The sequence below is a fragment of the Humulus lupulus genome, chromosome X, assembly GCF_963169125.1.
Source record: "Humulus lupulus chromosome X, drHumLupu1.1, whole genome shotgun sequence".
Classification (NCBI taxonomy): Eukaryota; Viridiplantae; Streptophyta; class Magnoliopsida; order Rosales; family Cannabaceae; genus Humulus; species Humulus lupulus.
Window position 1 is genome coordinate 10,071,617 of NC_084802.1, and position 12,677 is coordinate 10,084,293.

The window sequence follows — 12,677 nt, forward strand, 5'->3', positions numbered from 1 at the left end:
TTTATACTAGATACACGCAATGTGTAATATGCACGTTTGCTTAGTGTTATTTATAGAATTTATTATTTATTTTTATTAAATTTATATTAATGTCATATAAATTTTAAATAAATATTATATTTTAATTAAATAATTTATTTATTTTTGTTTAAGTTTATGTTTGCTTTAGTTTTTGAATTTCGGAGGGACAACAAAAGATCATATATTATATGTTTAATGTAATATTAAATATTATGCATGAAATTTAAATTTAAGTTTCGTGCTAGTTTTTTTAAAAAAGCAATTTGTTGCTAATTCACAGTAGATTATATTATATATTTAATATGATATTATTCTAATAAGTTAGTTTAAGTTTAATTAAATTATATTTAAGTTATAAAACATATGATCTTATTATTTTTTAAATAATTATTATTGTAAAATATCTCAAAAATATCATATTTTAATTTGTTTAATTATTTATTATTTTTAAATAATTATTATTGTACAATATCTAAAAAATATCTTATTTTAATTTTTTAATTATTTATTTTGTTTTATTTAAGTTTAAGTATTTACAAACTACCGTTAAATATAAGAATATTCTGTTAAATATAAGAATATTCCGTTAAAGTTAACCTTAAAAAAATAAAAAACCGTTAAAACCAAGAATTTCCGTTATCTACACACTCATTATATAGAAGATATATATATATATATATATATATATATATATATATATGAGAATTCTCCTATAGGGGTTTCACTTTAAGCCCTACCGGTAGGGCTCTCAGTGTTCTAGACCCGTGAACAGTTTTCAGCACAATTTCTTTTTATGACTGTATATATTGTAGCTATTTAGAGCATCCTGCAAATTTTCAGAAAATTTCGAATAGTTTACAGTACCGAAAACTAAGTTCAAACATGTTGTTGCACGCGTGACTAATTTTTTTTTATGCGCGTGGAAAACAATATGTTTGAACCTAGTTTTCGATACTGTAAAATATTCGGAATTTTTTGAAAATTTGCAGGATGCTCTAAATAGCTACAATATACACGGTCATAAAAAAAATCATGCCAAAAACTATTAACGGGTCAAGAAACACTGAGAGTCCCACCAATAAAACTTAAAATGAGGCCTATACAAAAATTCTCTTATATATTTTAAAAGAAAGAAAATGAACTTAATTTGATAGACTGGTCAAAATGAATGGCACAGTCCTACATGTAGCACATATATATCACACAAGAGATGACCTAATAAATAGTGGCTAACCAAGTTGACTACATTGGTAGAATATTTAATCATCAACCTAAATACAATGATTTAGGAAAACAGATCTAACGACTCACTCAGACATATATAAACAAATTAATTATATATATATATATAATAGAGTCAATCGACGGTTGCTATGATTGAATTGGCACCATCACGTACCCAATTAAGGATAAACAGCCTCAAATAAATTGAAACTTAGTAAAATCATATACTAATTAAAACTGGCCGAAGTTGAAGTCCTAGCTCGAAGGACAAAGGTTAAAAACACCATTATTATAATGACAAACGAATTTATTTACTATTGTGCCAACCAGTCAACCCCAATCAAAAATCACCACCAACTCCATCAACATTGCATTTGCATGGCCTTTTATCATCATATAATTAATTACAATTTAATCCTTTGGTTTTAATATAAGTTTATCTATAAATTTATTTACTATTTTTCCATATGCCACTTTGATTGAAACTAGCTATCTAGGATATTATTTTTGCCACTAGGAGAAAAGCGTTACAGCAGAGCTGTCTGGTCAAGTGTTTGGACATGTTAGAAGATGAGATAAGCTCGCCTAGTCCTCTAAAATAATGAATTAATTATTAAAATTGGTGAAAATGTATAATTTTGAATTGTTTTACCATACACAAGCTATTAAATGATATTAATTAAATAATAGTGTTGCTATAATAAATTTTTTTTTAATAATAGTGTACTAAGTTGGTTTCAAGATAAATAATATAAAGAGTATTAAAATATTGTATATTCCCTTTAAAAAATTAAGATTATTATTTAAAATATTTATTTCAAAATTTTACTACAATGACATCTATATTTATTATTTAAAGTTCCATATTGTAACGTCTCAATTTCCCTAACAAGGTTTAGTGTCTTGATTAAGGGGTCAGGAGGGCAATAAGTGATTTAATTATGTATTACGTGATTATATGCATGATCTTACAAATTATATTATAATATGACTATATTTGCATGTTTATGTATATAAAACATGCATGTGGGCCCGTTTCTTATTATAATGACATTTTCGTGATTTTGACTCGTTGATGTCATATTTGCATATATATGTGCATATTGATTGAGACCACATTATTATGTGGATATATTTGAGTTATTCGGCACGAGACGATCCTAGGCAGCAAGTTAGTGGTTTAGTTACAACGATGAGAAATGTCAGGTTTGGGGCAAGCCAAGGGGTATTTTGGGTGATCTGGAGAGTCACCGGGACTCATTGTAGCATGAGTCAAATTTTGGGAGAAATAGAAATATTCTGGGTTTAGTGAGATTATTTGAGGAGATTTGGGTATAGAGTGGGATTATAGCTTGAAAAATGACATTTTTGATCTTATGGGGTGCTGAGAGAGAAGCGGGTTGAGTGGGGGCATTTTGGTCATTTGGGACAGTTCGAATATAAGGTTAAGGCTAAGTTCATTAACTAAAAAAAACACAAACCTCTCCCCCTCTCTCTCTCGTTCTCTCTCAGCTCGTTAATGTTTTCGAAGGAAACTCGAGTTTTAGAGCTCAGATTCAAGCAAGATTAGAATCATAGCAATTCTAGGGAAGATTAGAAGCTTTTATAGCCTAGGGATTCAGCTGAAAAATGAATTTATAAGAGGTAATTAGAGCTTTCAAGTTTCTGAGTTTTGTTTTTTAAGTTTCTAGCTTTGCTTAAATTTTGTGATTTTGAGAGTGTTATTATTCGATTTTGAGTTGGGTTTTGCTACCTGTGATGTATTGATGATGTTTTGGGACTTAATTATGGGTTTGGTACTGCTTTGGGGTGGATTTTGAGGGAATTTGGTGGGGAAAATGTTTGAAAATCAGGATTCGCGGGGTTGTGCCGCAGCGCTGTTCTTGGAGCATCATGGCTTGCATGAACTCATAAGCCAGGATGGTCTTCTGAATCGCCTTAGCGCCACGACATTGGGTGTGTTGCGCCGCGACGCGTGTCCAAGGAAAATAGGTTGAGGGCTTTCTGTTTTGGAGTGCACCGCAGTGCTACTTGGGAAGGTCAGCCAAACGAGGTTTTGAATTACTGGAACTTAAACCTAAGGGCTCGGGAATGATTCTACTACCCAGTTTAGTAGAATTCGAGGTCCCGGAGACTAGGACTCGGTCCGGAAGTCTTTATTTACTCAATATTGATGGATATCTCTTATAATGGTTGTGACTAGGATACCTTTAGGGCTCAGGATGAGATTGTGCTCAAGGGTCATTGTTAATTAGCTTGTGCTTGAACCAGAGGTAAGAAAACTACACCCAATATGTGATATATGTGATTAGGGCTTGGACCGATTGTTAAATATGGTTATTTTTTACCCAAAAAATGGCTCTTGGTGATGTGGCAAGATTGACCTACACGTGACAGGCGCGTGACGACATTAAGAGAATGAATCCTGTTCGACCATCGACCAGAACGTCATTCATTTATCAAGCATCACGTTTATGTGCGACCAGTCTGGTCGCATACTTTCAATTGCTTCCTTTTTGATGTGCAATCTTGTAATATTTGCATTAATTGTAATTCCTTTTATTGCCTAGATACGTAAGTCTTAATGATAATTAAAGCCCATCGGCCCATGTAATCTTCTTAAGCCTATAAATAAGAATCAAAGGGCTTAAGGAAGGGACTTTTGAACTTTTGATCATTGTACTCTGAGAGAAAAATAGTGTGGTTATTCACTTAGGTTGTAATCCTCCCGAGGCTTGTGAAACTCGTGAACCCTAGTTCATTGATCACAGTGTTTGGATTCAACATCAATAAGAACACTAAGTGGACGTAGGTCATTATCATTCAACTGGGGCCGAACCACTATAAATCGTTTGTGTCGCTTGCTTTCCATTTGATCTTTTTTCCTGATTTCATCCCATTTCATATCGTTTATTTGACTCCGTGTCGTTGGCCAATTTGAGGGTCAACAGATATGATTAGGGCTCGTGCTCAAGGGTTGTTGTTAATTAGCTTGTGCTTGGACCAGAGGTAAGAAAACTACACCTAATATGTGATATATGTGATTAGGGCTTGGCCCGGTTGTTAAATATGAATATGATTAGGGCTCGGGTCCCAGTGAATGAGAACGATTATGATTATGCATGTGATTGTTTGATTAAGCATGCATGAATGCTCTGTATCTGGATAATTATTAAATGATGTATGCTTGTTTGCATTATCTGATTGAAAGCATTGACTTATAAGTCAAGGGTGGCAATAGCGCGTGGAGTGCAGGCCAATATGGTTAGGCCTAATCAAGAGTGTGATATACGCTTGACTGAACCTATGGTCGTTAGAAAAATAAAGCGCCAAGTATGTTGGGCCAGCTCTAAGGCTGGTTATACAGAGGATAAGGCAATGGGCCCCGGGGTGACTCTATAGTCCCATATTGTAGGGAAATGGGTCCCGGTGTGACTTTATAGTCATTTATTTAGGGCAGCGGCCCCGGTGTGACTCTATGGTCACGTATTTAGGACAACAGGCCCCGGTGTGATACTATAGTCACTTATCTGAATAGAATGCATGCATGAGTTCATATGTTCGCTTATCTTATTTTATGAATCAGATAAAAGTGTGAAAAAAATTTTCATTATGAATTTAGTCTTATATATTGCACCAAACACAATATAACGCTTAATTCATACGGTGTCTTTCAATCCATTACTGTCCTAATCCCACCCAATAGTCCATAGTCAGTCCAATCTTGTTGACCAAACAGGTATAAGTCCTTAATGGAAATTCATATGTTCTTTGCATAGAAGAATTCAATATCAGTCTTTTTCGTCTTTTACTTTTTTCGGTCGACAATTTTCTTTCCTAAAGGTAACTATTTTAATTATTTATATAAAAAGTATTCCCTATCTAATTACACATGGGTAGAGGTAGCAATTCATGTCATTGTATCGTGTTCGTATTCGTACGTGTCGTGTCATGGTAGATTGACATGTCTAGTTAGTCAACCTTATCTTGATTGTGTCGACCCATCATGTTCACATGTCAAATAGACTCATTCCACACTACATTTTGATAGACATTATTAGTATTACACATTATTGATTTATTTTAGTTTTGTTTGTATCAATCCTTTTGACTCTTTTACATAGATATATATATATAATTCTAAATAAACAAAATTAATGAATTATTAATAAACAAAGTTCTTAATATCAATGAATTATAAATGTGAATAAGTTATGCTAAATTATTTTAAGAAATTTTATTTCTACTTTAGATTTATCTTTTATGAGAAATAAATAATATTTTTAACTATAAATTAATAATTTTAATGATATTAAGAACATAAATGGGAAAATTCCTATCACACAGGTTGACCTTAATATGATCCGAAAAAATTGGGAAAAGTTGAGAACTGCTCACTTTTAGTAGTAGACACTACATGTAGAGTCCAAGAACTTTACTTAGCTAAGTTAGATAGTAGTATAATAGTAATAATAGTATTATCTTTATGACTGTGGATTTTTGGTTCAGACCGGGATTTATTTGGACACTCATAGTAATACTTGTAGATTTTCTAAGTTTAACCTATAGTTTAAGAATATTAATTTTAACCTAAGGTTTGATTAATATGACTGATTTTGAGGGTAATATTTATTATATTATAAGGTTTAGATAAGACCCAATAAGATTATAGCACATGTCATGTGTATGTTTAATAATGATTAAGTATTTTGAGGAATAAATTTATTAAGGTTAAAATTTGAATATCCTAGGGTCAATCAGCAGATTTGAAAACGTTAGAGGGCTTAGTCAAGGCTGTTTACTCAATTCAAATTAAGCTAAAAATGTGTAATTTCGTGTTTAAATATTCAGCGTATGCCGATATATCGCAGCTATAGGGGGAGATATATCGCAGCACGGAAAGAAAAAAAAACGTCGCACGATTGCCTCGGGCATACTGGCCCAGGCGATATATCGCCTAAAGGGGGCGATATATTGCCTCCTTCAGGGCATTTTGAAACATTTTGAAAATGTTCTCCATTCAAATCTTCAACCTCTTGATAAGTCCAGCATCTTTCTGAACGAGTCTTCAGCCTCTGCTGAACGATAATTCAAAAAAAAAATCACTTAAAAAGCCATTATTTTTATTCAAGTTAAATGAAAATCTTTTATTCCTAAACTCTATAAATAGGACCTAGTACCCAGCCATTTATTCATCTATTACTCTAAGTTCAGAGGCTGCAAGTTGCTAAGTTATTATATTGAGAGTGTAAACACTTGGGTTGGGAATTATAAAGCTTGATCACTATAAGCTTACCAAACACTTGGGAAGTAAGGTTTTATAGCATTTCGGTTCAAGGTTTAGATTGACCAGCATTCAAGGTATTCTACACTCTAGTTCAATTGGTATTATTTTCTTTAAGTTCTCATAGTCTTCTACTCAGCATTCTAACCTTATTCTTTATTCTTGGTTAGGAAATCTAAGTTCTTGAGCATAAGATTCTTGGTAAGTGTATTTTGATGGTATAGTTGCTTCATCCCTTTTCTTCAATATACTCACATTGTTATAAATGGTTTTTAGGAGTGTTCTAAGGTCCCAAAATCTGTTCTCATATCCCAGTAATTTGGTAAGGAAAATATGATAGGATTTATGTGTTATATGATTTTATATGTTATCTTATGATTATGTGTTATGTAATATGCTATGTTAAGTATGTTTGTAGACTTGGGCATATGACCCGTACAACTAACAAGCCCCAAATAGATTATGGTCATATGACTTGCTTAGCTAGCAAGCCCCACTAATCTAATGGGCATATGACTTGTTTAGTTTATGGGACCCCAAGTAATAATGGCCATTATAGTATATATGTGACATAAGTGTTATGATATGTTTTATGTTACATTATGAATTTTATCTATATAGTTATATGTTAGATTTTCCTTGCTGGGCATTAGGCTCACTCATTTTATGTTTATATGTGCAGGAAAGTAACTTTGGTGGCGGTAAAGGTTCTTGGAAGCTTTGGGGATGTGTATTGAGGCGGAATGGATTCAAAGAGCCGAGAGTTTCGATTCGAGGATGAAGTCTTTACTTATGTTTTTATGTGTATTTTTCTGCACTTATTTATGTAATCTCTTTTAATTATAGTTATGTTATGTTTTGATTTTAAAACAATGGGATCCCATATCCTAACTTATTTTATGTAAGTTTAACATTTATTTTTACAAGTTTTAATAAAGTTATGATATTTTCACTTGTAAGTTCTATTAAGGATTAGGGTCTATGTGTAGTTTTCATTAATGGTCCAAAGTCTAGAGTAGTTGGGTCATTACACTACAAAAAAAAGGTTCTATACCGAGAACATTATACCGACAACATGTTCTCGGTATAGACATTTCAGATGCGCGGGACATTTTCGCGGTTCTGAAATAGGGTTAGTTCCTATACCGAGAACATGTTCTCGGTATAGGGTTTATAAATATGCCCAACAGCCGTGAACCCCCTTCTCCTTCCTCTCTGGTTTCCCTCTGGTTTCTCTGCGCCATCCGCCTCTCTCTGCCGAAAACCTCCATTTTCTTCCCAAACATTTCGGTTTTAAGCCCAAAAATTTCCAAAGGTGAAGGAGTTTCTCTCTATTTGTTAAAGGTAAGGTTTATTTATTCATTTTATATATATATATATATATTTATGAAATGGTAATGGTAATGAAATTTGGGTTGGTTGTGCCGAGGACATTTTTCACTCTATACCGATGACATTGTCCTCGGTACAACCTATACCGAGAACATGTTGATTATCGTCGATAGAAGTTTACTTCTACCGACGCGGCTGTATCGAGGACTTACTGCCAACGACATGTTCTCGGTATAAGGTCTACCGAGAACATGTAGGCTTATACCGATGACATTTGTTCTCGGTATAGACCTTGTTTTTTGTAGTAAGTTAACTAAAATTAGACACTAAATATATTTAGTTGAATTTTACCCATTATTATCATGAGACTTCCCAAATTACTCTTATTTGAGGATATGTTTCGAAGTGTTGTTGTAATGTATTATTGCGTAGAAAAATGGTATAATGAAAATATTCATTATAAATCTGGGTATAAAAGTAAGAGGATTAATAAATAGATAAAAATAAAATAATTATCTAAAAGTGAGCACTTAGTCTAATTTCATCGAATAAATGTGGTGTCAAATGGATCACCGAATTTTCCCAACTTCAACACACAAAAATAATGTTATTTTCAAAACTTGTTATTGTGTCGAAACCCATAGCCGCCTCTCTCTTAGAACCAGTTATATAAATATATATATATATAAATATATATATATATATATATATTCCCGTTTTCATATATTTTACAATCTTATCACTAATTGTATTTAATTATTAAAATTGGTAAAACAATAATTTAAAGTTCAATAACCATAAAAAAATTCAATGTTTTATTAAAAATTTAACTTATAAGCATTTTAAATATTATTTAATTTAAAATTAAAATACACAATGTATAAAATATAATCCAACATAAAACAAATTACCAAAATGTTTTATGTTAACAAAAACATAAACATAAACATATATCATTGGAGAAAAAAACATGCTATGTTAGTTTCTTTTTAGTTCCTTTAGTAGACTTAGATTATAAAAATCATTACCAAATAACAATATATGTAAAATCTTATTTAATTTAAAACTTATAATTAAAAAAACAAGACAATTATTATTACGTCTGTGTAATGTTGATCGGTTCATGCATATACTTAAAAAAATTCTTTCATATTGAAATTAAATTGAATAAAATGTTAGTTTTTATTTATTTATGGGTTCATGACATGCATGTGCTTGTGCTTTGCCACTAGCTAGTTTTATTATATGTGTGGGATATATAAATTAGTCGACGTTCACACACACACATATTAATTCCTCGTCGTTTACTTGAGCAAAAAACAGATTCTTTTTTTTTCTCCATTTATATGTCTCTCTTGTCATTCTTAACGCCATAAGAATAGCAAGAGAAAAAGAGAGAGAAGAGCTTTGATAGATATGGGAAAAGTTAGGGTTACAAAAAACCTATCAATATTGTTGTTATTAGTATGTTCCTTAGCTCTAAATGTTTTGTTTATACTTAAGAGAGTGAGAGTTTTTGATGATGAAAGTAGTAGTAGTGATGAGCTGAGTTGGAGTAGAAGGCCTGCAAGGGAAGCTGAGAGAGTGGCAGCCATCTCATGCTCCGGCCATGGAAGAGCCTTTATCGATAGCAGCTTGGTCGTTGATGAAGAAGAAGAAGAAGAAGGACCTGTTTGTGAGTGCAATTCTTGCTATGCTGGCTCTCACTGTCAGAACTTTCTTCCTTCTTGTCCTGTAAATGCCAAAAGGTCTCCTTCTCTCTATAAATATACAAATATATAGTATTGTTAAGGAGTATCTTAAGTGACTTACACCACTTGATGTGACATATCTCATCTATTAGTGTGATTCAATATCGGGTACCACACATTTTAATTTAGGACCCGATATTAATTATATCAATAATAATATGTCGCGTTAGTGGTGTTGAACATTTTAAGATGTCAAAAATAATACTCAATATATGAGTTAGTACTAAATGGTAAGTGAATATTTACTTATGGATAATTAGTAATATACTAAATTGATCTTATAGCTATTATTTAAAATATTTTATTTCCTAAAATAACGTTAAGTAAGATTTGTTTTATTTAATTTTTTTTTATTATAATTATAAATTAGTTTCAAAAAAATTAAATTTTCTAATCAAAGTACTTGTATTTTTTTCTTTTAAAGATTAATGACATAATACTAGATGTGTGTTAATAGAGTTTTACTTACTCAATATTTAACCAGCAGATTTATGTATATTTATAAAAAGTTAACACTATTATAAAAAAGAATTTTGTGAGCCCTAAAAAAGTTTAAAAACTGAAGTTTTTTAAGGTTCGCATTGCAAGTCCTGAAAAATTTTATTTTTAATTTTTTTAAATTTAATTGGTGGGTTTTGAAGACCAAAGCATAGTGATGGTCGGAGCCAGCGGGGCTCAGGCGACGGCAGCGACGCCACCATTCAAAGGTGGTGGTTCGAAAAACAAACTTCTGGGTTTTAAAGCCCAAGCCAAGGGAAATGTCGTGGTGGCAGTGGTTTAGTTTGAAATGGCTCAGAAAAGCTCGGATCTACGCTTGAAGGTTCGGAAGTCACCTTGTTTATCGACGAGCATTGACTTCCAACTCCAGTGACCATTGAGTCTGATTCTTTAGTGGTTTTTGAAGCCCAAGAAGCAAGGAGTATGGTGGTGGTGGTGGTTCAGCTTGTGGTGGTCGATAAGTGCTCCAAAAGTTCGGGAGAAACTCATGAACGATAGAACTTCGAGTGCCCCGTTGAGGGTCGTAGGCCGCGCGTGAGGTGTCGATCTTCGGGGGTTGGGGGTTTCGAGGGACGGCGCATCGACTGGGCTGGCGTGTGGCGGTGGCCAGCGACGGGAGGGCGGTCATTCGACTCTAGCAGAGACGACGCAAGGAGAGAGAGAGAGAGGAAAAGAAAGGGTTGAGTGATTTTTTTTAATAAATAATAATAAAACTTTTGTTAAAAAAATTATTCAAACTTTTAGGACACGCATAAGTTTTTAGGGCTCGCAATGCATGTCCTAAAAGAAATGATTTAAAGACTCTCAATGAGTGTCCTAAAAAGTCCAAGAACTTTTATTAAAAAAATCAAACTTTTAGGACACACACCAGTTTTCAAGGCTCACACCGTGTGTCCTAAAAGAAATTCTGTAAGGACTCTTAATGAGTGTCCTAAAAAGTCCAGAAGTTGTTTTTAGGGCTCGCATCTAGGTGAGTGCCATAAAAAAGTGTCCTAAAAATATGTTTTGTAGTAGAGTAAATAAGGCAGGAGTACTGACATTAATTAATAGAGATCCTACATCCTCTAATAATACCATGTTGCCCATTAAAGCCTTTAAAATTTTGACCACATGATCAGCTAAAATACATAATAAAAGTCAAAATTGTAGTACAATATATAGTTTGAATAATTATTTTCAGTTTTAATGTCATAATAATAATAATAATCATAATATATATGATTGCAGTGGAGATCCATTATTCTTGGAGCCATTTTGGATGGAAAATGCAGAAAGCAGTGCAATGATGGTGGCTGGTTGGCATAGGATGAGTTATACCTTTAAAGATTCAGGTTACATGTCCAAACAACTTAAAGCTCGCCTTCGCCAAATGCATGCCATTGTTGGAAATGCAGTGACTGAGGGAAGATACATTATTTTTGGTTCTGGCTCAACACAACTCATCAATGCTGCTGTTCATGCCCTTTCATCTCATAATTCTTATTCTCCTTCTTTAGTTGTACCAAGAATCCCTTATTACTCGGTTAGTATGTATCTCTTTCTTTAAAAATTTATATATATATATAGTCTTTGTATTAGGATGGATTTTGTTCGACCCAAAACCGTTTGGTTAATCCATAACTAATTAACTACATGTAAAGTAGATAGGAAACAAATTTAGGGTAATGGAGATTCTCATAATCTCCACATTCAACTATAGAGTAATGGAGATTATCATAATTTTTTGTCAACTATACAGATCCTACCAACTGTAACTAAAGGTAATGATATTTGTGCCCATAATTTATATCAAAACCCTCAGTCCATTAAGTTTGGAGCATGTTTTGATATGAGAGAAAGTTCGAGTTTTTCACATAACCCCACTGGTTTTGTGAAGCAAAATATCCATTTCCCCACTGGAATTGGACGTAAAAATGTTTCTGTTCTTGATAATTCTAGTAACATTCATCGTTATTGGAGTTTCAAAACGGAGCACAAGGTATTCATGGTCACTTTGACAAACGATGGTCAGGCAGTCCGATTATGTGAAAGAACAAGGTTGTCTGGGTTCGAGATTAGGCTGTCTGTAGAAGGCGCAAGGTGGTTGGTTGATGAGATAAGGCGTTTGTCGACCTTGAAGGATGCCAATAGGAAAGGATTCAAAAGTTTTTTCAGGAACAACAACCAGAGGGTGACAATAGAATGTTTCAGAAATATCAGAGGAGTTTTTCTCAAAGTCTCATCCTTTTCTCATAGTGCTGTCAGATGCGTTATTATCCTGGATGAAGGTTGGGAATCATGCTGGATGGAACTAAACAATTGCCTCCTTGGCTCGGTTGGGAGACAGGAAGGATTCAAACAGAAGGAGCATAATCAAAAAGCCAGCCTATCAAAGAAGTCGTGGGCCTCCGTGGTAGCAGGGAAGGAAGAGGAGATTGATGATAAGCTTAGAAGTCAAGCCAGTCAATTCTTTTTGGGCAAAAAGGGTCATGCAGTGCTGGTGTTTCGAAGTGGCAGAAAATTTTAGAAGAATTACAGAAAATTTTAGGAGTCAAGGTGGATTCCACTTTAGTGTCTGATGATAGAAT

At 33.2% G+C, this 12,677-nt stretch overlaps 1 protein-coding gene across 1 annotated transcript in view; it reads left to right on the forward strand.

The window, feature by feature from the left end:
• Positions 1-9,277: 9,277 nt before the first annotated feature.
• The window catches only part of LOC133805479 (tryptophan aminotransferase-related protein 4-like), a 38,041-nt gene continuing 34,641 nt past the window's right edge, over positions 9,278-12,677 (forward strand). The window contains exons 1-2 of the mRNA XM_062243668.1: positions 9,278-9,609; positions 11,338-11,632. Coding sequence (XP_062099652.1) covers positions 9,278-9,609; positions 11,338-11,632 — 627 coding nt within the window. The remainder of the gene's footprint in view (positions 9,610-11,337; positions 11,633-12,677) is intronic.